This window comes from Pomacea canaliculata, linkage group LG10 (genome assembly GCF_003073045.1).
Source record: "Pomacea canaliculata isolate SZHN2017 linkage group LG10, ASM307304v1, whole genome shotgun sequence".
NCBI lineage: Eukaryota > Metazoa > Mollusca > Gastropoda > Architaenioglossa > Ampullariidae > Pomacea > Pomacea canaliculata.
In genome coordinates, this window is record NC_037599.1 from 23,278,262 (window position 1) to 23,303,645 (window position 25,384).

The following is a 25,384-nucleotide window of genomic DNA, read 5'->3' on the forward strand; positions in this document are numbered from 1 at the left end:
CCTTGCCGAAAGCAGTCAGCCACAACTGTGCAAATAACTACGTCCTTGTAACGTAGGGCCGCTTGAAGGCGTTGTTTTTGAGTCATGAATATGCATGTGCTTGCATCCTGTCTACGCCTCATTGCCTTCCATGTTACACGGAGAGGCCTGAATGTTCTCTGTTGCGTGCAGGGCCCTCCAGGAACGTTACGGTCGAGTGGGGCACGTCATCCTACGTTCTGAAGGATTTGAACCCTGGGGCCTACGTACGCGTGGAGGTGGCAGCGGGCTCGTGGTGGGGTCAAGGTCCTCTGAGCTCGCCCGTCTACTTCCCCGTTCCCGCGCCACAGCAAGGTGTGTTTGTGTGTGTGTGAGAGTGAGAGAGCACGTGTGTTTTCGCGTTGTTTTTAGGCCAAGATCATTGTCAAGGGAGAGAGAATATGAATAAGTGTAATGTATTGTAGTGACGGGGTGAATGTAGTGATGGCAACGTGATGATAAAGCTTTTCGGAAATATTTTCGTTTACTTCCAACCAGTACCAAAGCAGAAGTAGCTGTTAAATACTTACTCTAGTTGATACTTATTATCCTTCCTATCATCCAATGCGTGCAAACTTACTCATTTCCCTGTTACAGCTGAAGAACCCACAAACTTCTCCATCATTGGAGTTGTCATCGGTGTCATCGTGTTGCTCGTTATGATCCTGGTGTGCATCTGCAAACTGAGAGGGTGAGCCCGTGTTTCTGACTCTGTGTGGGCTACTATGTGGGCTACTGTGTGGGCATTGCTACTTACCACACCCTTTCTACCTTTAATTTAATGCACGGACTTACGTCTGTTGCCATGAATAATTGCAAGGCTGCCTGGCTGTCAGTGGCCCTGTGTCTGCTAGTTAATTTTATTGGACTCTTTGCGTGTTTATTAGTACCTTCGTGGCCGCATGTAAAAAATGTGCACACTTGGTGTAGTGCGCATGTGCACAGAGACAGCAGTGAGCACACACCAGGGAATTCACCCAGCTAAGACGTGAATACTTTATCATGCTAAGAGGTGGTTGTCATTCTAAATTAGCATTATTGCTGCTCTTTATTGCTGGCAACATGAAAAACTGTACACCCAAATTACATCGTTTGCGAACAGCTGTCTGTGAAGAAGTGCATCTTTACGGCAGATCGCGGATGCTGAATTTAAAATAAAAGCTGTGTGTGTGTTTGTCAAATAATGTAAGGGACGAGGAACATGCAGTATGGAGAAATAGAAAATATTATACATTACATGTGTCAGAGTCGGAAATATTCTAGGTTATGTGTGACATGATATGGTAAGATGTAATCTTTGTTGCAGGAAATACAGAAAAGGTTTGGAAAAGTTTGGCACAACAAGAGATTCGTCACCTGCACCGCAAACGGTGAGTTTCTTTTTTAAATTGGTTTATTAAAAACTAACGGTGATTTCGAGTCTTGGGTGGCTGTTCTTTTTAATTTTCATACTTTCATTGTAGACCGTTTTGTTCAGGCACTCGACTGATCATACATTTGTGTTTTTGCGTGTGCTGGAATTTTTAAAAAATCTGTTTTTCAACATTTAAGGCAGCGGTTCTCAACCTTTTACTTGTGACGCCCCCTTGACGAACAAAGGTACGTCTGCGCGCCCCCCTTAGCCAGCAATGTAAGCTAATTTCACTAATACCGGTATAAGAAACTAAAAAAATGACCACCTTCGCGCCCCACAGGTTGAGAACCGCTGATTTAAGGATTAAATGTGGTAATTCTTTTGTGCGGCTCTTAAATTATTTCACTCCTGTTTTTTCCGCCAGCAAAAGCCGTCTTCAGATCAGAGTCACCCCATGAAAGACCGCCCCCTGCCTAAGCTTCCGTTACCTCCAGTTGGCGCCACAGCCACAGAAACCGGAGTAAGTTCTTTTATATTGCTGTCTTTTCCCGCTTGTTAATCGTCTTTTCACCTTAACTTTACGTTTCATTATTTATACTGTGCACCATTGTTTGACCACAAGTTCCAGACATTCCTCAATGAAATTACAAGTCTCTCCTGTTGTTTGGCGGCGTATAGGTGATTGAATCTTACCAACTTCGGATTACTTAAACCATACGTGAACTGGAGTCGGTTCATCCTCAAAAGCTATACATGAAAGATGTTTAGAGACCTTCTCATACTGCGGACTCGTATTGTCGAAAATGTGCTTATTCCACAGCTGTTTGCTATTTGTTCATATGAAAACAAATCGCTAGTCACATTCGACAGCAGCTGTCCGATTACGCAGACCGAGGAGATCTTGGAGTCGATACTTTGTGTTGGTCTTATTGAGAGAGAGGTCAGTGTACAGGAAGTATAACGAAGTCCTTGTATGTCGTCATCTTTGCAGACCTCGACCCTGGCGGAGAGTTCTCGTGGCGTTGGTCGACGCGTGCGTAGCGGCAAGCACGAGAGCATCACGTCGGAAACGTCACTGCTGGGGCACGAGGAACGCAGTCTGGAGCATGACGACGGCAGGCGGCGCCACCGCTCGGGGGCCAGTGCTACGTCAGAGAAAAGCAAGCTGCTGCCAGGGGATTCCCCCGCCCGCGACACCCTCCTGACGTCACGCGGCTGCCCGGAGCTCGGCGCCGAGGCCCGCTACTCCGGCGACCACGACTATGCGTCGGTGGAGTCCGGCGGCGGCGGCAGTAGTAGTAGCAGCAGCAGCAGCAGTAGCAGCGGCTCCGACAGCGCGCAGGCCAGCGGCGGCTCTGATGTCGGCGTCACAGACTTGCAGCGGTACCTGAAGTACCCCACCATTCCAGGCCAGCACGGCTGTCAGCCGGAGCGGCCAGAGTCCGGGCACAGCGAAGACGATGATGACGACGACGACAGTTCAACGTCGGCCTCCTCTCCCTTTACCCGTCACGACTTGGAGAGAAGAAACAGGGCGCACGAGCGCACGAGGAAACTGTCCTACCCAACATCACTTCCTCCACCCCGACCACCGGGCTACAGGCAGGGTGCGCGCGCCACACCGTCAGAACACCTTACTCTTCCACGTGCTCAGCATGCCACTCGAGTGAACGAAGACAGACAGCCCCTGATGTCGACGTTCGGGCGTCTTCTCAAGCCCATGCCAGCGGAAGCTTTGCCTGGCCTAACCACGACCTTGGGGTCAGACAGAACGTTGCCGCTGGGAGCAACCGAAAAGCAAGGGGACTGGCTGGATGCAGACCGCACGGCTCACGAGACTAACCCTGGACAGATAGACTACTGCAGGGTGGACGCACCCTCGGCGGGTCACATGGGGGTCACCCAGTCGTCTGCACTCGGCCTTCACGCCTTAACAGGAGCGGCAGCTTCCTCGGCTGCAGGTACCAAGGCGGCCTGGATCGCCGCCAAGCCTGCACCCGCTGCTAAACTACCTGGCAAAGCAAACACAGCAGGCATCAACGGGGTCGTCGGGACTAGCGCTGTTGGTGGTGCCGACGTCGGGAGCGGTGAGGGGGAGTCGATCTATTCGCCTCCGTGGGACAGCAAAGGCCTTGCGCCCTTTGTGGCGGCGGGTGACAACCGGCCATTGAGCGAGTACATGCTACAACTGCCCAGCCACTTCTTCACCGATAACTCGCAGCGGGGTCAGCAAGGGCCCACTACCGAGCTGTGACTAGTCCCACGTCCGGCGACTAGACTGGAGACAGCTACGCCCCTTTCTTGACCCTTTTATTTTTTCGGGTGAAGTGAAGGACGAAGAAGACGGATTCTCGAGGAGGAAGCGGTTTAGAAGATGAGTCGTTGTAAGAGGCAGGCTGTCGTCTGCGACCGTTCACAGGCTTGTCATTTACTGAGGTGTTTCAGTGATACTGGCATCGAACCTTCAACCTTTGCTTTCAAACTGGTTGAGTTATGGATCTCGGCTGCTGGCATGGTTACTTGTCTTGATAAAGAGCATGTCACTGGCGTAGACAATCACACGACATCTTGACATCTCCAGAGTTATTGACGGGGACCTTTGAGTTGGGCACAAGGCTTCGCACCTAGGCCCCAGAATGTACATAAGAGAGCAATCCCTCGCAACTCCTCGGTCCACTTTGCCGGTTTTTGTAAGCCTCAGGTACATGACTTTGTTGCCTAGCAACGGGTGTCTTAACCAGGCCACTCACTGGATTGAAAGCTTACATGGCATCTGCCGTTACCAAACGTGCAGAGCTGTCAGTTGTCATTGTCACGTGGTTACATCGTGACATGGTTACACGTTTTTCTTTCGACTGTGATCTTTGCATTCAGGTGACTGCGCAATTTCTGTGCTGGACGCCATAGTGCAGACCTTTGTGAAAGTTTTGAAAATGTTTTCCTCTCTTCAACGTCTTTAGCGAGATGTGTGCTACAACTATACTGTCGGGCAATGGTTTGTTAGCTAGGATTTCTCTCAGAGACCAAGGATGGATGGGTCAGCCATGCTTGTACTTCCTACCTGCATGAGCGACAGCAGGCGAGAGTGATGTGTACTGCAAGGTGACGTGTCACGTGTAGACTCTAACAACTGTAGCTCTGTTCGATGCACATTGATGTAAATTAAGGAAACACGTTTCGTGAAGCGGCACCTGACCATACAAACAGGGGTTGGTTCCAGCAACACTGGATTGCCATCTTGGACAGGCGTTTACAGGGCGAAACCACATTCTGTGCTTTATACTTTGTGGCGAGACCGCTTGGTCATCCCTAGCCCCTAGCAACTGTCGTTATCCACCGAACAGACATGCACTTTACAGCAAGCGCTGCTCTTTCCTACACAGTTGTAAATGCAAATGTGAATGATGTACAATCCATTTTTCGCTTGCTGATGTCAACATTGGTGTCAGAAGTATGCGTTAATCATTTAATTTTTTTTCAAGTTTTATACAACCGTCATTCCAGTGTTTTTACAAGTTTTTGAAGATCTTCTCTTTCTCCCTCTTTTGCACACACACACACACTGTAGCCATGTCAAAAGACGATAATTTTGTGGAAGCGTTTATTGTACTGTTATCAGCCACATCGTCGTGAGACATGGCAGCGCACAACCATCAACAGCAGTCTGCCCGCTTCACGACTTGGGTCTAGCTGGTCTGGCTTCGACAGAAGCTGGATGAACACCACAGTCCCGTCTTCCTGTATAGTTCGTAGACTCTCACCTGCCACTGTGGGGGCGGGGAACTGCATACCCCCCTACCCACCTCCCCATCTCTTCCGATTGCCGTTAACCTCCAGTCTGGTGACGTCGTGTCTCTGTCAGGTTCCTGCCCTTGACCCTGCCCACGGTGCTGGTCGAAGACGTGGCGGGGTGGCGCTCAGTCGCCTAGAAGTAATCTTCCTGTAAGTGTCGAAGTCAGATCGCAAAACTCTTGAGAAAAGTTTTGAGTGTTAACTTCCGCTGTACCGGAACTTAAGCCGAGTGGGAATGGGATCGTCTTCTCTTAGTGTTGTCTGTAGTCACGTAGGTCAGGTTTCGTGGTGTGAGGTAAGCTAGTTTATCAAGGAAGGATAACAGTGGCCTAGTGTCCTCTCTAATATTTTTTAAAATAGTCAAGGTAAAAGACGGTATTTGAGACACGTGACCCGTCTAGTTATGAGCATTTACAATTATCCTGATAGTTTGGTCCCTCATCTTGTACTAACATTACCTTCGTGCTAAGGGAAGCATCCTCTCTCCCGACTCATCACACATAATCTCTGTTTTGTGTAAATATTGTGTAAAATCTTTGAAATGGGTGCAAAGGTTGCAATATTATAGTTTCACGTTGAACTTTAATAATTATCTGCTATTTAGTTAAAAGATAAGTGCAAGATGTTACAAGGCGACTTTATTCAGAAGCCAGTCTTGACTACGGAGACTATAGACAAAGGCGCCATTTTCTGTGTAGGTGTGATGTGGTTAGAGCGGAGTCTTATTAACATTGACAGGAAGGCGCCTGCCATCTTAAAAAGTGAACCGTGGGTTGCCATAGAGACAGTGGACTCGCTGCAAATAGGAGGAGTTCGCGACATTGCAGAGCACGCTAAGGTCAGCAGTCACAGCCACGCGCATTCTGGATTGAGCGCGACCTTCCGACAGGCGGCGTCCCTGTGGAATTTAATTACACTCCTACCACCCTTTAATGTCTTCTTGCGCATGCGCGTGTGACCTCCTGCGTTTTTGTATCCGGACGACACTAATATTTTTTATGTGGGCAACATCTGAACTCAGTCTGTAGTGGAGTGAAGGTGGAGGGCTTTGGCATGTGAGACGTTAGCGCGAGATCTCAGTCAGGTGTACGAGAGTCTGGTGAGAGTAGGACCGCCGGACACAAAACGCTCTTACAAGCTCAAGTTTTCTCCAGAATGTATATTTATATATCTGTAGGAGTATGAACTTGCTATTGCAGTTTGCTGGCTTGTAGACACACTCGACCTAGGAGCATCAGGCGAAGAGTCCGACAGATACTTGGGTCTGAAATAACTGATGAAGTAGCATGAGTTCAGTCTGAAGGTGTTCGAGAGGAAAAAGGAATCTTATTATTGAAAGTGACTTTGCCCTAAGGGTTTCTAACATGAGAAATAATATAAATGGTAGATTGGGAATATCTGGAACATAAATACTGTGAATGCATGGGGATAAGGTGGCTGTTGTCGGGGTTAGAACGTGGAAGCCATATTGTGAGAGAATGTGTCAGTGAGCAGTTTGTGAAGGGAGCTTACGCTAAAATATTTCTCGGTGACGACTGGCAGAGGGGCCCAGAGAAATCATTCGCATTGAAATGTAATCAGATTTGAACAATTTTCCAGCCAGTGTAGGCTGGCATTGATACTTTTTAAACTACACTTTTAAATATCATATTTAACAAAATGTAATGTCGAAATTTTAATATTGGTGTATCGCACTAAACCATTTTAAACTACTTTAAGGATTTTGCTACTTCTGCTCCCTCACAGTTTTAACAGGTATTTTCTTGTAAGATGTACCAACCAACATCAGACACTTATCACAAAAATGTCATTCAGCATGTAGTTGACCCTCTCCGACTTGATGTGCGGGTGGTAGTCCGTTGTACCCTTACGATGTGGGATCCCAGCTGGACAGGACCGTGGAGTTTATCACGAGATATCAGCGAGAACAATGGCGCGTTGGAAATCGTTTGCCAGTCGCCTGTGACATAAAAAGCAATTTGTCCTTATTAAGCAAATGACATTTGTGGCAACACCGGCCTCCCATATGTCGATGATAATCGGGTTATCACGGCTGCAGACTGCAGCCTGGTTCTGGGCGTGTCCGAGTGGATGTGTGGTGGCAGCCCCAGATTAACATGTTTCCCTCATGTCCCGCTCATAGGTCTGTGCGTGGCACGCAGTTGTGACAAAGCAGGCTTCGCTATGAGACAGGACAGTGGGAAATCGCTGGGCAGACTTGGGGAAGGGTGGGACGACTACAGAATCCAACAAGACAGGATGTGCGACAGCCATGAAGCTTAGCGCTCGGTTATAAACTCGACAAATCACGTTAACCTGAGTGTGATGCGATGCAAGGGTATAAATGGTAGACAAAACACCTACATTAGTATGGGACTTGGGAGATAAATCTCAACCTTGTGTGGAATGAAAGTGGAGGCCAGTGAAATGTTGAGATTCACTCCGCCGACACCTAATTATAACGGGAAGATTTTTCACAACTATATAATTAACACTTGACTAGACATGTCAACACACGCTTAGAAGTAAACTATTCTTCACACACTTACAAAAAATTTGCTTAAATTGAAGCCAAAAGAGTTAACTTTTTGTTTTCCTTTTAGAAAGCTCCAAGACTAAGATGGATGTATTCTTCTTTCTCTGAATTCATCTGTTTTTCAGCTCGATATTGGGTAACGTTTATATCAGTGTCTTCGCCATGAGTATGAGTCGTTACCCACACTATAAGTAACAATGACTGTTAAAAGGTGTACAATTTTTACCTTGGCAGTCAATTATGAAACATCTTCACCTGTAAATAATGAAAGTTACAGTCACGAAACCAGTAAATTCTGTTCCTCGTGCTCTTTCTTCTAGAACTGTGTGATGTATTTTTTGGCAGGTGTTAATACTACTAAACATCATTAGTCAGCGGTGTGGACATAGCGTTTCACCTGTTTACAAACAGGCAGGTGGTAAAATATGTCAAAATGAAATCGTTCTTTTCATGGTGAAACCTGTTTTGACAAGATTGTATTAATCGACGGAAGTGCGCTGACGGATCTGGACACCAAGAAGCATCGTAGATGCACAAAGGAAGAGAAAGAGGAAGCGAATGACTGTTGAGGGCCTTAGAACTATTAAAGACCCTTGTTGGCTTCATGTGTTGATGGACAGAACTTCATTGAACTGTGCAGCCGTCACCGGCAAGTTGGGAATAACTAAGGTATGGGAGGGCGTGAGCTGTGTGCAGTGGTGGTCTCTCTCTCTCTGGCTGTCGGCGCAAGGAAGGAAGTACAGCTGTGGAGCTGTGACGCAAACACTGCTTTGCACATCACGTGGTGTATTAGTCTGCAGTTTCTTGTTAAGCTTCACTTTAAAAATGTGTTCCGTGGCTATGTAAATTTTGTGATAAAGCTGTGAAGTATCTGTAACAAGCGAAGTAACCCATCAAAGCGAGGTGTCACTGCAGGCATGTCTTTGTGTTGTGGTTGTGACGCATCTGTCTTACAAATTAAGGTTGTGATCTGTTTTGAGCTGGTTTCTACCCGTCACTTTTGGCGACTAACTAATCCAGAGAATACTTCACTTTGTTTTCTGCTGACAGGTGGCGGCAGATCACGTTGTCCTGTAGTGACAGGCGCTGATGTAGTAGTTCCTGTAGTTGACTGGGCCGGGGACGAGTTAGTTTACACATACATTCAAAAAATTAGTCTTAAGTAGCCCTCGGCATGTTTTTCATAGAGAAATACCTCTTTCATCAAGCCTTCATATTGACGAGCGCACACGCAACACCACGAGCACACGCTGCAAACATAACATAAACTGGACGCGCCATGACCCCATGACCTATTCATGTAGACCTGATACATCAGCTTTGTAGACCTATATATCCTCCACTGGCGGTGGTCAGTGTCTTGTTGACTTGTTCGCCTTTTTATATTTTCCATTCAGTATCGACACTTTTGTACGGTTGTTGACATCATGTTTTTTTCCTGGTCCAGCTTTGTTAATTATATTCCGTTGGTTTTGATGACATTTTATACTGTAAATTCCTTTTTTTTAAATTACGTGTAAATCTCCATGGGCATGAACATGTTGCCATTGTTTTAGTGATGACAGACTGCAGTTGGCTCTGTCCGTGAGCGTTGGCCGCTTATCCATTTGTGTGCTGTGCCAGAGCAGAACGAGGCTGTGAGGGTGATCGCAACTCATTATTATTGTTCAACACGAGTCTGCGAAGTAAAGTCATTTCATGTCTGCAACATTTCATCTCATTTGTTTAACGCTTTCTTTCTTCCCCTCCCTCTCTCACAGTTTTTATCTGAAAAATCGCTCGTTTTTCTGTTCACTCTCACGTGACTATATAAAACTTTGATAGCACATCTAATTCTCTCCCCTTTTCCCCCCTCTCCCAACAACAACAACAACAACAACAACAATAACGACCTAGACAAAAACAAAAATCTGTCAAAAACCAAAATCTTTGGTATAGAGATGTTTAATCGAAATTTACTGTGACATCGACTGAGCAGTACAAGTACCTACACAACACATCGCATATTCGTCAACATGTCATCAACACACGAGTACATCAAACAGTCACAATATACAGCGATGTCAGTCATCTGGCCATAAATACAATCAGCAGTGATATCGATGATAAACAGATAAGTATTGGTAAACTACATCAATATCGGCATTTAAAACGTGGAAATAATGTATTCGATCAGCGATCAGTGTAAACCGAACGACTGGTTAACATAATATAACAATAATGTGCATTTTAATGGCGTGTTTTCCACTATAGAATAAATTCAATGCGTTGAGCAGAAAGTCAAACACATTAAACAGCTCACACGCTCAACAACACACTGGTCTAGGATAAAACAACACTAACAAGGGCTCAGCCAGAGAAAAGGGAAGAGAAAAATAATTCATGTGACAGCGCGACATGTCAACGACCTCAGGGACACATTGAGTAACATTTAGTTTGACGACGATAACAGCGACAGAGATGTGAGTCCTGCGCATACACAGTAGACACGAGGAAATATGCGAGATGTTGCTCTCCCACCCCGTACTTGAAAAACAGCTTTACATACCTGGGAGCCACCCGTTTTAAACAGAGCATCTCCACCACACATTTCCACACCAGGATCGCGACAGCAACAGCGACAGTGGCTACCCTGGACAGGGTCTGCACAGCCGAAGCATCAGTTTACAAGTTTGTACAAGTCCCTCGTGGTACGGAGCCTGCTTCATGGATGTGGAGTGAAGACTCGACTCCCGAGGTTCGATAACAAGTACCCGAGGAGGCTGCTCCATCTCGTGCAGTGAAGATAAAACAAACATTTTAACACGAAGCACGCTTGCCACACTCGTAGGACACCAGCAACACCTAATTACAACAGTCAAGTGGAGTAAATTACTCTGGTGATGTGGTCAGGCTAGATAAGTCAATGCCATGGTCGCTGGAGAGAAAGGACAGAGGTCAAAGGTTCAGTGTAAATAAACTGCACAAGGTCATTAGAAAGACTATGCTTCACATTGAACTCAAGATTTATCATTTGACTGAGGTGTGCACTGGGCTTAAGAGATGATGGCACAAAATTCTGGTCGTCGTGCATAGATGTACCTTCCTTCCTGCGGACAAAACTGTCACCAGCATTGTGTTTGACATAAAATCATTTTAAAATATGAGCAAATATTCTGTCTTGGGTCAAGAGTATAAGAACAGCAACAAGCAATGCTAAGTACAAGCACAGACTCGAGGACATTTCTATTCCATTATTAGCCATGGTAGACGGCTTCGTACAGGTTACTCTCTGCCGCTGTCTCCGAGCTGTGATGTTATCAACAACTTTTTATCTATCAACCATGCGTATTCAAGCGCGGCGAAACACCTGTACAGGTAATGTGCGCAAGCGTGACCGCCTGATAGCCATGTTCACCCTCAGGTACACAACGCTGAGTGAAGGGAGAGATAAAAATTGGGTGTCGCCATCCTCCCTCTCGTTGTGCACATCACTCACTCCATGTCTGCCTCATTCTCTCTCTAACGGCTCTTTCTCTCCCCCTCCATCCATCATCTAACTGCTGGCTGTCCTTCTCTCTGTGTGCATGTTGCTCTCATAAGATATTCTCTCAAAACATGAGGTCAAAATTTGTATGTCATTTGCGTCGCATGGTTTCAACTGAGGCATATCACAGAAAATAAACGATACAGATAATCATGCCTTTAACATACCTTTAACATTGTTTCACTATAATAATAGCGTTAAAGAAGAAATAGAAAAAGCTGTTGTGAAGAAAGGGTGATTGAGTGCAGAAGAGATGGTACCGATATCGGTGTCAGGTCCTAAAGCCTTTCGGGTATTCCGACCGTTAAAACATTCCCGTTGCCTCAACGCAGGAAACCGAAACCAAGTTAAGTGGGCTTTCTCCTTTACATCTCTATTTTCATTTTATCGCCTCATTCCTTCAGCACTCAGAAACAGAGTATTTTTTCTGATTAGTCATGACAAACTGCTCTTTGCATAACTTTCCTTTGTCTCTAGTTGGCTTCAGTGGCATGACAGCTGCACATTCACTCTCCCATCATGATGCGCAGTCAACAAGGGCTGCAACCCCGCTGACTCTAACCTAACTATGGTCGACACAGTTACGCCCCTTGAGGCTTAGCCAAACGGGGATATTTCTCGCACGTGTGTGCACCGTGGGGCACGGACCTATATTGCGTGAAAGTCCGTGCCATGGGATATGTGTGCGTATATAGGGGGATGGGAAGGTGACGAGGAACACGGACTGTATGGAATTGTGCAGATTTTTTATTATTAAGGTCTGTGATTTACAGCAGAACAGCGCTTAGATTTCTTATTACCTTCATGTACCACTTTCCCCCTAAACCAGCGGAGGGTGATGTAGCGTGGAAAAAAAACCAATTCACGGACGAACATTGTGCAGGGAATATAAAACCTCTCAGTTTATTCTACTCTCATCGCTAAGACTTTGAGCACACCTCGATCAAAAGTCCCTCATACATCATTCGTACAAATAATTATTAAAAAAACTCCCCAAAATATTGCGATTACCAATGAATTTATCAATTTATGAACTCAGCCCCCTACTATCCTTTTCATGGGCTTTCTTATCTGGACAATTACTCGCCTTCTCTTTCTCAGTCACTTGTCTCTCTCGCGATTATGTTCTTGATTATTTATTTTAACGTCCTTCATCGTCGTCGTGTTCTTATCGATTCTAGGTTTCTGAAAACAGTTTTGTCCGGACAAAGATAGAAACGTTTGTCTAAGAACCAACAGCAGCTAGTAACAGCACATGTAAGAACAGTCATGTGCAACATTCAACGGGCAACACACGAACAATGAAAACTTACAGAAACATCAAGACACCAATACATGTAGCTTATCCCAAAATAAAATGCCAAAATCTACATTGTAGACAATGTACACTTTCGGTAACATCGACATATTTCAGCTAAAGATAAATAAAATAATGGTAGCGGACATGATTATTTTTTATCACATCCATGTTCATTTGTGATAATCACGATCCGGTGCAAGAATGATTGCACTCTCCCACGGTAACTCGCCATTTGTTCTAATTATTACAACACAGTCGCTTCTACTGCAATCACTCATGCTATGTGATATCATAGATTATTGGTAACAAATTGAGTAGAATCAAGAAATATGATTCAGAAATATTATTCAGTATAAGGTTCTTTATTTTAGACCCAAAGGTGTTATAATGTACAGGAAGACAAAACACAGAAGGCAGCTCATCACAACCAGTAGACTAGTGAAATGCCTGTAGTATACTGTTACAATATTACAGTATTGGTGTTTTAGCGACAGACTGAACAGTTGATTAACTAATATCAGTAAACAACTCACATCCAAATACAGTAAGACTAACAATGGCTTACACTAGCAATACATTTTAAAGACAGCTCAACATGTCAGTAACCTTGGAAACATATTTAGTAACATTTGTACTGTTTTACTCTACACTGTTATTCACGTTTACTATACGCCGATACCACGGACATAATTTGAGTCCGGTGCACACACTTTTTCTAGCACCATCACACAGCAAATGAGTGGAAAGTGAATAAGATCCAGACTTTAATGAAAAAGGATCGGGATTCAGCTCTCGAGAACTATGCTAGGTGTTGGCCTCCCGTCCTGTGATGGAAGACACATCAGAGACTTATTCTTTTTTTTTTTAAGTTACAAACATTTCGTCAACGGCTTTTTGTCCTTTGTCGAAGTAGGACAAGCTGTAGCACCGATGACCACCTCAGGTGACTTCACATCAATCCACGCACCTTGGTAAATCATCTACTTCGAAAGTATTCCATGCTTTACTACAATGAGTCATCTATGGTGTCTTGAAAAACCTGAATAATAATAAATAATAATAACAATGACAACAACACGCCCATTACTTAAAAAATGCTTTAAGTACATTACAATAGTTTATGTTGCCTGTACACCCAGTATATGAAATAAAATATTAAAGCTTTGTCAATTTTCAGGAGAGTAATTAAAATAAGAGAAAACTATTTTGAATTTTGAGATCAGAAGGTTAGGTCTTTCTGATGACATGTTCTTCGACCAGTCGGTTGGTGGCGCAATGATTAAAGCGCCTGACGCAAGGACAGTGAGAATCGGCGACGTGGGTTCGCCTCTCGGCTCTGAGATACCTCTCTCTCATGTGTCTAAGCTCCTTGAGCCCGACTTAGTGGAATAAATCACTCTATAAATAAACATTATCATCATCATCATATTAACCTATAGTACCAGGCCTACTAACCGCTGGTTCTTACTTGCATGTCTGTGGTAAGTGGGTCTGTACCACTGGATCCCACTGGAGGCAATGCCGCCATCCTGTTGTTTAACCTGACGTGACAAACCCACCAGGAAACTGTCTGGGTCCTCAGGTAGACTAAGCGTGAAGCTAGTAGATGAGGGGGGTAAAGTCTGAGAATGGATGTAATCCTGTTACAAAACAAATAAACCGTGTTCATCTTGAAGATGAGCAAAAAGTATGTTTATAGGAGATTTCGTAGATTTGAAACTGAATAAATTTTGGCTAATGAAGGCAGTTTTTGGTTTATTGCCATTAAAGGTCGATTGAAAGTAGATTAATCGATTGAACTAACTTCATTAAAATAGTTACAGAGTACTTACATTACACGTGAAGCTCGGTTTTGAGCCTCGGCACCAGAAAACTTGGTAATTAATTACTGGTTTACTGTCATGTGACCATGTGAGATACAGTTGCGTGTGCCGAGTGAAGGGGTTATCTTGTCTTTTTCCACCAGAAAGGATGGAGGAGCAGCAGGTTCTGCACAAATGTGACAGCTCTCTGTTATTTTGAAGATCAAAGGCATTTAGGGGTTTGCTTTCTAGTGACAGGCTGGACACATCTGCATCTATGTCCCAATTTTCATTCTTTCCGTCTCTCACTCAATCTGTACATCAGACTGCATCATTATTCGGAAACAAAACAAGCTCTTACTGTCTTTCAGCGGGGTCAAGTGAACGGTGGAATACTTGGAGGAACGAGCTCCTAACACTGTCACGGCAAACAGCTGCACGGTGTAGGCACGGATGCTGACAGGTGGAGGAAACACGATGTGTCTGCGCCTCCTGGCCTGTAGGAGGTCACCACCTGGTCCCCGTCCAACACAAGTAGATCGTAGTTGTTGATGACGAAGCCCTCGTGAATTGGTTGGGGGATGGACTGAGAAACAGGAAAACATGGAGCCGTTGAGCCACTTGAGGGAAGGAGCCAGACACCGTAATCACAGGTTATGAAGGGAGCTATGATGGTGACTGAACGACCCTCTAATTCTAATTCTCTAGAAGCTCCTATTATTAGTTTAGGACCATGGGTACGTTCTTTGTCTTTCCTTTTTATAAGGCGCTCTACGGAAAAAGTTAAAGCACCCTCGCATTACGTCATTTCATGTACCTGCCAGTAGACAATCACGTGACGACAGTCTTCAGTGTCACATGGCAGGTCCGAGAAGCAGCTGACACACATCTCGGGTGCCACTTCTGGCACTGTCACTAAAACAGTCAGAAACTGTTATGCTATTTATTTAAAATTGGTGATTTACATATGCTGAAGGTCCAGAAGGATTCAAAATTAGAAATGTGTAGTGCAACTGGCCCCTGACCGCTAAATACAATGTAACATAATTTAATTAAGACGTAGAACAGACTGTTACTTTGACCAAGTTTAAATCGGAGCTAAATCAGAAGTCCTGCAGAGATGTAATGCAGTGAGAATAAATTACTCTCGAGCTGTATTTTGTCCCTTGCACTTTCTAAACTTTATAGCAAATCTAGTGTAGAAGAAATTTTGAAAGACTAGAACGTGGGCATTTAAAGACAAAGAAGAAACAGGAATTCTGTTATTTTTCAGCTTTGTCAGCAGCTAAAACTTACTGTAATCGAGCAGAGAAAATGATTTTGAGATCTCCATCTTTCCAAACTTATTTTCAGCACTGATGATAAAAAGGATTGGTTTGTAAACGTTGCTCAAGCAATTATCAGAATGAGAACCATCATCTACTGCATTCTGGAGAATAATTGTGCAAGTCACGATCCTGGATTCTTCTTCCACACTGCTACAGCTGCACGTGTCGTCGCTAGAATTCAAAAAAGTTTTTGTTGTTATGCTGGTTTCTTGTTTTTGTTTTTGATGGGAAGGTTCACACAAAACGTTTTTTCGTGCGTGTATTTGTTGTTGTTATTATTATTGTTTTGAGACAAAGAACAAAGAATAATAAGGAACTCTCTAAGCAAAATATTATTACATTTCTTGCAATGTACCAGGGACAACTAGACAGAAAGAAAGAAGGATAGATAGATAAATTGATGTTGATCACTTGGCCTAAGACTTATGTATTATTATTATTATTACTATTACTACTACTACTACTACTACTACATTTTTAGCCACACGAACCTTAAATGTATGGCACACAATGAATAAATGTAGTTTTTGCTATATTTAAGTACTACTACTCCCAACTATTTTACTGGCAAATCATTAAGAACCAATCTACCCTACCTCCATAGGTAGGCAATTGTCCACTGTGTTAACTCGTCATTTAACTCTCGTCCTGTTTTCACTTTATCGAAAGTTAAACGAAGGAAATTACTGGAATGGATCAAAGTTAGGTTCTCAGGCTCCACCGGTGGATCTGAAAAAAGAAGTCAAATATTTTTTTACAAAGGGCTGAAGAGATGTTAAGCATGCACGCGTGTGGACGAATGTATTATAAAACAATTTAATGCAATGGCTGTGTTTATAAACAACCTACAAAACCCTACTTCCATTCCACGCACGCTCTCATATATACAAAACATATAGACATTAAGACATAACCTGCCTCTTCCCATTACATACAATTGTATGATCACGAATAATACTCTGGATGGTTAAAGTTGACAGTACAGCCTTGCGAACCCCATCTTTTACACAATAAAGAAATTCAGAGATGTAGTTCCAATCTGCATCCCATGAAACCAGCCATTACAAAGTGATGAGGGTATTTACTCCTCGCCGAAAGACACCGTCCACCTAGATAATAATGCAGATGTGCAATCTCTACAGCGTGTCTGAAAGTGTTGTGCTAATATATTGAAGATTGAATGTTCTGTAGCACATTATGTGTCATGTTACCTGATGCACAGGAGATAGAATGGGTGAATTTTTATATTTCTTTGTTTAGGTGGGGGTTACCATGTTTTACCATAGCTTAATTTTCAACAACAGTGCCAAGCTAACAGTGATGATAAGCTTCTTTAATGTACAAACACACACAGACACGCACAAAAACGAGCAGACCTTTGTTTTGCTCTACTGATTAAGTTTTTCCTTTGATGAGAATGAAGCACCTGAACATGCATGGTTTTGTCAAGTGGTAGGCCCTGGGACTAAAGGGTAAATAGTCCTTTTCAAATGTGTTTGCAACGTGCAGAAGCTATATTTATTTTTGCTGGCAAACATTCAACTATATCAATATATCCATTAACATAGAGACTCACATCCAATTGTAAGTGACCTTGTTCGGTATGCTTCAGGATGGAGCAAGTCTTTACAAACAACTCGAACATCATCGAAGTCCATCGTCACATCAGCTATCAGGACTTCAACGTCACATCCACTTCTCGCCAAGACATTGACTGATTTGTTTAGCTCAGCATTATTGATTTCAATATATAAGAAAGTGTTATTTCCTTTTGCCATGCAGTCATAATACTGGCATTTCAATTGTACTGTGCAGCCCACCGGAAAAATGCCATCAACGCTGCTGTCATAGGAATCTTCAGAATCACTTCCAAAGCAGGACTTTTTATAATTCATAAACACTGCACAAAAGACAAAAATTTAAAAATTAGTACTATTCAAATAAAGTACTGAGAAGAATATATTTAAATAAACCAGAGAAGATAATTTAAACAGGATGATTGACCTGTAGGCGAAGCACTGCGTCCTTATAAGCATACACACAAACTACATAAACTGCAAGTGATTTTTAGCAGTTTTTAGAAAATAACTTGCATCCAACTAGACTTGTAATGCTTCAATCATTCATAAGAAAGTAAGCATAAAAATCACACAATACATAAAAATAAAGTGGGTATAATCAGAGTTGAGTCACTGTAAGTAAACTTTGCTAAGCAATTAGAATGACATTTGCTGCTTTACCTTTAATTCAAGATATTACACCTGCTTCAGACTACATGAAATAGAATGTGCTGAATTAATGAAGAGTGTAAAATGCTCGTTTAAATGATGGTTTACCTTCCTGGGCATGCAGAATGATCCATACATCAAGAAGGAGCATCAGTTTCATAATGAATGCCATCCTCTCTCCAAAAATTACTGCCTATGTGGACAATCTGCCACCAAAAGTTTACTTGAATATTAAAATCAGTTCTTCAAAATATAAGCAAATGATTACTCTTAACGAGGAAGACATGATGATGATGATGATGATGATGTAACAAACTCAGATGCATTACAAATGGAACAAACATGCAAAGCAGGTACTAATTGCAATGATTGTATACATTCGAAAACGTCACGAGAAAATGAATTAACCGATTTGCATGTGACTGAACAATGTGGAAGGGGTATATAGGGGGACGGGTGGTGAAGAAACTGTGGTTGGCTGCTCAAAAGTTTCCAGATGTTCTGATTCTTAAATAAACCTGTGTTCTTCGCCTTTTAAATCAGGAAACTGAAACTATATGATAAAGCGAAACCTTTCTGTGGAGCTGTAACTTCCCGTACCTCTGTCCTCCGCCCTCCATAAGTCAACGGAAGCCTTTGTCCAATCAGTCACTCTATAAACAATCTCCCTCTGTGCAAGCATCCTTTCCCTCCCTTACATGATGCACAACTGCCCAGCCACTCCTTCAATATACTGCGCGGTCAGCAAGGGCCCGCAATCACGCTGTGACTAAACTGATGCTGATCAACAGAGTTACGCCCCTTCCTTAATAGCGATTTCCCCGTTGCCACCACTACTCTAATAATAATAAATGGACAATTTTTATAGCATATACTCACCCTCCCGTCTTAACGCTAAAGAACAAGAACGAGAGATGGGCAACATATTAGAGACGGAAGAACAAACAAACAATATACGAAAGACGGAAGGATAAACAACAGTAGCGATGATAAATAAAGGTGTTAAGAGTAATGCTTTAATGTTCCCGAAACAAGAAATTGAAGAACACGAAAGACCGACCGTGTCAGTTTGTGGAGAAGTTTGTCACCAGAGTCTGTCACTGGTTACTTAACACGAAGGTCGCTGACAGTCGAGTTCGATCTCGATGTTGGCATTTCAATTAAAATCTTTACATCTGTGTGCCCTCTTTCTACCCTTCGGTTGAAGGGAAAAAAGATTAAATCCAACAGAGAGTAATGTAGCACATGAACTACGGTGTAAACAGCAAAATAGAAGATAGAATATAATATAAGAGTATCTGCACTGAGAACCTTCTACTGAAAAAGAGAGGGAGGGGTGGGTGGATCTTGTTCTCCGAAAGTAAACTTCCTTTCTGGCTCTCAACCAACCGAGGTTTGCCAAAAGGTATTCACGTCCTGGTTGAGTGAACAGGTATATCTCGATTGCAACCCATGAGGTCGTTCACTGAAATGTGTTCAGGTTTTACTTTGGGCCAGCAGTCACTATACCCTCCGTCTATCTCCTTCCTTGTCCACGTTCGCCAAAAGCGAGTTTAGATCCCGACAGCGAAAAATAACAAACATCACCACCACCCTGCAGACCCTCGCTCGAAGATATTCTACTGGAACTAGCAGTAACCTTTTGAGTTCTTATCATAACTGAATGTGATTAAGGGTAGATTAGGAGGATTAAAACCAAATGATCGGTAGGTAGAGGGTCAGGGTGTCGTAAGCTAAGGATTCAAAATGTCGCGAGCTGCTAGACGCAAAATTGTTCAATCTACGCCGACATGACATTTCAGGTTGTTGCAATAATAAATATTGCTAAATATTAGTTTAAAATAACGAACCACGCTTCCCCTAAGAATGGATGCGCCCTTCGCCTTTCCGAGAAACAACCTCAAAACACAGATGAATGTTTTCAAAGTGAATATTATATTAATAAGAGGAAAAAACCTACCAAAACAATCTCACGCCATTGCTATAACGTCACCATCAAGCGTCATTCTTAAGTCATTCGCACGAATGATGACGATGAGTAAAAATGACGTAATCTAAATGACGAATTCATCCTAAAATAAAATATAGTTCTTACTAATCTGACCTCCTTCCAAATCACTCCGCTAACAAGAAATATATTTTCTGTAAAACATCACTACTCCGATCTCACCCCAATCACTCCGCTAAAATGTAGTCCTTACTGCTCTGATGACTCTGCTAAAAATATTTTAGTTGTTGGATATCGTACAATATTTACATTCAAACTCTGCTTTTCACCGACTTCCTTCTCACTTTATAGCAAGATTTCAGTCTCAATAGAACTTCATTCGGTATTCGGGTTTTGCTTTGACCTATGACCTTTTTGTATTTTCGTACAATTCATCATTATACTGTGTTGAGGTTTGATGAATTACTAGACTTCTAGTATACATAGAGTGATAGGTGTTAGTAAACTTACTATTACTGTTACCCTGTAAGTACTGCAGCCTTGTACAAACTTGTATACCGTACTTACCTCTCTGTATGTGAATAGATAGTGAAATGCTCTTACAGTTTCGTCCGCCTCTTACTGATTGCAAAGTAGGCTATGAGTAGACTTATCTTTCATCTAGTCTATGTTTATAGCTCAAGCTGTTTTGACAGACAGAGGACAGTCCACACATTTTAGTTAAAACATAGTCTTGAGGTCATCAAGGTCGGCTAAGGAGGATGTAGGAGACCAAAAACTGAACCCCAGCAAAGAATTGTTAAAAGCAGGATGACAGACCCACAACTTCCAGCGATAATGTCATTTGAACTTTCGACCTTTTGACTAGACTCACAAAAAGCAACATCATGGCTCTGGTGAATTGTAGGTGCCGGGAATAGCTTCGGTCTGATTACACATTACTGTGATGTTATGATCGTATCGTGAGTAACTTTAGCCTTATTTGATGTGACTGAGACAGTGGCCCTCGTCTACTGAAGCACAGACAACTCGAATTGTCACTAAATACCTGGACGGCATTCAACATACCGAGAAATGTCAAGAGCATAGATGAGCTGTGGTTGTGACAAAAATCAGTTTTTCGCTGTTGGCAATGTAAAATATATAAATATGTCTGATATTTCTTTGTGAGGAGGGGTGAGGGGAAGTTATGTCAGACCGATGTGACCATTTTAGGGATTATCTACAGCTCGGATTATTGTTCACACACATACCAAGAAATCTGAAACCCCCAAAAACAACAACAACAACAACAACAACAACAACACACAACAACAAACAAACAAACAACCAAAAAACCCCCAAAAAACAAACAAGAAACAAAGCAAAAACAAAAACTAATGGTAAACAAGAGCAATTTAGTTTTCATTCTTGATAATGTTATTTAATTGCCAAAGTTAAACTTGTGACATGACTACAGAACTAAATGATTGTAACATGATAAGCACAAATATTTGGCTATATCTCGTAGTCTAAGCTTCTCTGCATTATTAGTTTATTTTCCTGGCAAGAAAGACTCATTCAAGAGTGAGTTGATTTCAACACCCTTCTCTTTAAGACGATTTCAAATGTTACGGTTGTTGTTGCAATGATTTTCCTTTTTCCTGGACATTTGTTAGAGCTGAAGAAAGCTTTTTTTCAGAAACTTTACGGAGGCGATTCATGTTTATTCATCGGCTGAAAACCACTTGCCTATGAGGAATAAGAGTCGTCTGCTCGTCGTCTGCTTTCACGAGTGCTGCAAGCCATTCGTCGTTTTTTCCGGTGGTGGAAGTCGGTGAAACGAATGACCTCCATCTTTGTTTCTCTGGGTCTGGCAATCAAGAATCGCTCACTTTGTTTTACCAATTATCATTACTATGGATACCGGAAGCTTATACCAAAGTGTATGAAGCAGCAAACAAGTTCCCCGGATATTACGTAAACTCCGAGCCGCATGCGCACCGGCACATGCTGGGATGGTTAGAGATCCGGTATGTTCTGTAACTGTGTCTATGAGACCGTGACACAAAGTATTTCATGTCCTAGGAAGGCGGCACCATTGAAACTACCCTTGCGTGACAATGTGTTTGAAACACAGGTGTCATGTTCTCTCTCTCCCTCAACGACCATTGGTGGGAGAAGGGAGGAACATGATGAGACGCAACAATGGGGAAGTCCCGGCAGTGGAACTGATCCTAGGCTCCAGAAGGTCCGCCATCTAGAGGACTAGTCTAAAATATAAAAAGGTCGGTGGGCGGGCAGTCGATAGGGCTTACTGTACCATAAGTATTGCCATGTACTCAGATGATTGTTTACAATATCAGTGCAGAGGTGATAATAAACTCATAACAATTTTAACCAATAGCGCGACCAATGGCTTGAAGTGTACAGTTCGTTGCGGGATGACACACTGTCACTGCCACTGCCACTTGAATGTCCCTGCTTCTTCAAACTATGCAAATCTTAGCCGAAAGCTTTATAATACTTTATTAAAGATTGTAACTCGATTGTCAGCAAGGTGTTTGTGGCTGTGTAAGTGTTCAAAATAACAAAAAAATAGTTTTCCTGAAACAGGTGTAACTCGTGTAACCTGAGAACTAAAGAACATGAAGTCGATAAACGGAAGGGGGATGTCCCGGATCTACGTGGGAGCAAACGGCCGATATTCTAGAAGTAATGAAAACAAAATGGAACAATGGCTACATAGATCGGCCGATAACTGGATACTGGATAACTGTAATGTGGTTTATTGGATACATACATAGCCAGATAGTCCTCTACAACACGAAAACCTCTCACTGAGAATCCTTGCATCCGGTCTATTGACATTCGACTCAAACAACAACATTCCAGCTTAGTGAAGCGCTTTAAAAATCACAAAATAACAAATAAGGTGCACAGCTCTCATTTCACTTACATTTCAACTGTTTCCAAATACAAATTTCTCTTAAGTTCAACGCTTGAATCACTGTTCGTACTCTGGGTTAAAATTTCTGTTATCGGCAGCATTCCCTACATCATACACTTTTGAGTTAATTATTCTTAAACTACTTTCAACATTCATGCTAGATGACAATGTATATAACAAGGACAGACGGATGCCAGTATCTTTAGCTGATAAAGAATGTGATTAATCTCTTCTCTCTACAAATACTCACCGGAGAGGTTTATCCATAAAGGTCTTTTCCCTAGACTCCTCCTTTTCCCTCACAAGGGGGAGATAAGGTCTGGTGACACAGAAGCTTACTAGAGGCTCTCCTCTCTCCTCACAGGCGTCGGGGTCTGACGAGATAAGTCTCTTACTGCCGAGTGAGTGATTTGTTGGGAGATAGGTGTTATATAACTTGAACCCTAGAAGTCTTTTTTTTAATCTTTCGACTCCATGAAGCCAATGCGCAGTCATCTCTCTCTCACACTCACATATCTTGCAAAGTCAAGAGTTCACGGAGATAAGAGTGAGGGGAGAAAGGAGAACCACACTATTTTACAGAATTGCAAAAGGTATTTCTAAAAAATCACTTTTCAGTAGAGAGACCATGATCTGGGCCGTTGTACCCTAGTGACGTCAGATCCCCACCAGCCATACTCACGAGATCTCGCGAGATGAAATGGCGCGTAGGAACCGTTGGCCAGTCGCCTGCAGCACGGAGGGCAATCTGTTGTTATTAAGCAAATGACTTTTGTGGCAACACCAGCCTCCCTTTTGTCGACGATAATCAGATTATCACGACCCGCCTGGTCTGAAGCCCCGAGGCAGGACACTTACTGGCAGATGTATTGGAGCAGAGTCTCAGACAAGCCTTGCTTTTATGGTCTTTGTTCATCGGGACAAACGTGACATCACGGATTTATTGGCCAATGAAAAATGGAGCTGATCAGGGCATACTAACATGAAATCAGAAACATAAACCAGAGACAAAGATAGAGTTCAAGACAGAGAGGAAGGACAAAATTAATAGAGACACAAAGACAAAAGAGAGACAGAGGCAGTCAGAGAAAGAGACAGAGATAACTGGGACTCGTAGATCAAACATGAAAAGTTTAACTCATGCACAACCTAGAGACGAGAGCAGTGGACTAAGGTGAGACAAATAAAAAGAATAAACCCGTCTGAAAAACGCCAGGTAGCATTTTAAGGACCATCACAGTCAAACCGATGTACGCGATAAATTAAAGGTTATGGAACTTGACATATTTACTACATTGTGTTTATAAACGAGACTTCGTGAGGTTGGACGAGATATAACGAGAGACATTGAACATGAGACGGCTTGGGTCCACCCACACAAAAATTCTAAATCTTTGCGAAGCATGTCACAACGAGCAGACAAATGATGGCAGAACGAATATTAAAATATCAAGAAGAAGTGATGACCAACACTCTAACAGAATAGAAGCCCCCAGAATATTCGAGCAGCAATCCTGGCTTGACTCAGTAAAACTAGCTAAGCCCAAGATGGGGTCACACAGGGCAGCTCTACACGTCAACAGAAATATCGGGCATAAATTTCCTACCAGTCGGACAACAACCTACTTTTGACGGTGGCCCAGATTTTGTCTTTATTTCATTGCAAATGTGCGAGTGGAGAGGAAATGCGAAGTTATTCATTTCCGTGCAGCGTCTACTGTGCCAATAACCGCCTCGAAACTCACGCTAACATGACAGTTTGATGAAAATAAATTCTGAAACTGAAATTCTGAGTTCTAGAGAAAGGTGACAGGTGGAAAACCCTGCTAGAAAGTTCGCATTTTCCGAGAAAGTGCTTTTCATGCCCAACCCTTATCCCCTTGTAGTAAGCCAGTCATGGCTTGGTCTTGCCCACAGCTTTCTACAGTAAGCTCTCCCCCGACCATCCTCCCGAGGTCGTCTGAGCTGTCTTGACCGGACACATCGTCCAAAAAATAAAAAAGACAATGTTTTAATCATTAATGACCTTACTGTAAAATAAAAGGTGTGAAACCTTTCATATATTATTTCTTCAGTATTTTTTTCACCTCTTCATGTATTCATAGTATATAATATATACATGTATATATGTAGTGTATGGGCAGTTGTGAAAGTCGTTTAGCAAATTTCTCCACGTCCTCGCCTTCACCTTTCTCCTTTTCTTTCCACTCCCTCTTCGTCTTACATGTCATCGTGCGAAAGCGAAAAGGTGACCAGCAATGGTTTTCCGTGACTTTCTGTCTCAGTGACTTCGCGCAACTGCCGATTTTTTTTTAAGCAAACTCAGGAGCATTAAAAACCTGTTCTCACATAGCTCAACACATACACAATTTAATATTAAAACTTAACAGCAAACATCTTCCATGGCTTCAAAAAATACGTTTTGTTTTCAACAGACTATGAATTTGTAGAAAACAATTTAAGTCGAGAGAAAAACATCTTCTGTTGGCATTGGACCGACACTGAGCCCATCAGACGCAGGTAAAAGCTAAACTGACCCGAGAACTTGCTGGATCACGTGACCTGAGTGATTTAAAGACTTATAATTAGAAAGGTGAGTTGTGGACGAGTCCAGCAAGTTTGT

General features: G+C 42.8%; 2 protein-coding genes across 12 annotated transcripts in view; one reads left to right on the top strand and one right to left on the bottom strand.

The window, feature by feature from the left end:
- The window catches only part of LOC112573313 (interleukin-6 receptor subunit beta-like), an 82,551-nt gene extending 73,143 nt beyond the window's left edge, over positions 1–9,408 (top strand). For all 7 annotated transcript variants that reach the window (XM_025253545.1, XM_025253544.1, XM_025253550.1 and 4 more), the window contains 5 exons: positions 172–333; positions 616–709; positions 1,325–1,388; positions 1,797–1,892; positions 2,364–9,408. In XM_025253545.1, the coding sequence (XP_025109330.1) occupies positions 172–333; positions 616–709; positions 1,325–1,388; positions 1,797–1,892; positions 2,364–3,626 (1,679 nt within the window). In that variant the 3' untranslated portion in view covers positions 3,627–9,408. The remainder of the gene's footprint in view (positions 1–171; positions 334–615; positions 710–1,324; positions 1,389–1,796; positions 1,893–2,363) is intronic.
- A 3,975-nt stretch (positions 9,409–13,383) lies between these two features.
- Positions 13,384–23,191, bottom strand: LOC112573314. Of its 5 annotated transcripts, none has more exons than XM_025253551.1 (10): positions 23,012–23,191; positions 17,993–18,090; positions 17,233–17,556; positions 16,253–16,385; positions 15,625–15,827; positions 15,146–15,243; positions 14,690–14,914; positions 14,359–14,515; positions 13,995–14,166; positions 13,384–13,565 (listed from the first exon to the last, which is right to left on the bottom strand). In XM_025253551.1, exons 2-7 carry the CDS (start codon positions 18,054–18,056, stop codon positions 14,750–14,752), a joined length of 987 nt encoding a protein of 328 aa, XP_025109336.1. In that variant the 5' UTR covers positions 18,057–18,090; positions 23,012–23,191; the 3' UTR covers positions 13,384–13,565; positions 13,995–14,166; positions 14,359–14,515; positions 14,690–14,749. The 5 variants fall into 5 exon arrangements, with proteins under 5 accessions (XP_025109336.1, XP_025109341.1, XP_025109339.1 ...); XM_025253556.1 differs by having other exon boundaries at positions 13,982–14,166; XM_025253554.1 differs by lacking the exon at positions 23,012–23,191 and adding an exon at positions 20,400–20,477.
- Positions 23,192–25,384: the final 2,193 nt, after the last annotated feature.

Excerpts from the sequence above, each read along its gene's own strand:
- LOC112573314 (XM_025253551.1), bottom strand. The coding sequence starts at position 18,056 with ATGGCATTCATTATGAAACTGATGCTCCTTCTTGATGTATGGATCATT. Across the intron at positions 17,557-17,992 it reads CATTCTGCATGCCCAGGAAG|TGTTTATGAATTATAAAAAG; the intron begins GTAAACCATCAT and ends TCTTTTGTGCAG. Across the intron at positions 15,828-16,252 it reads ACAATTGCCTACCTATGGAG|CGACGACACGTGCAGCTGTA; the intron begins GTAGGGTAGATT and ends TTTGAATTCTAG.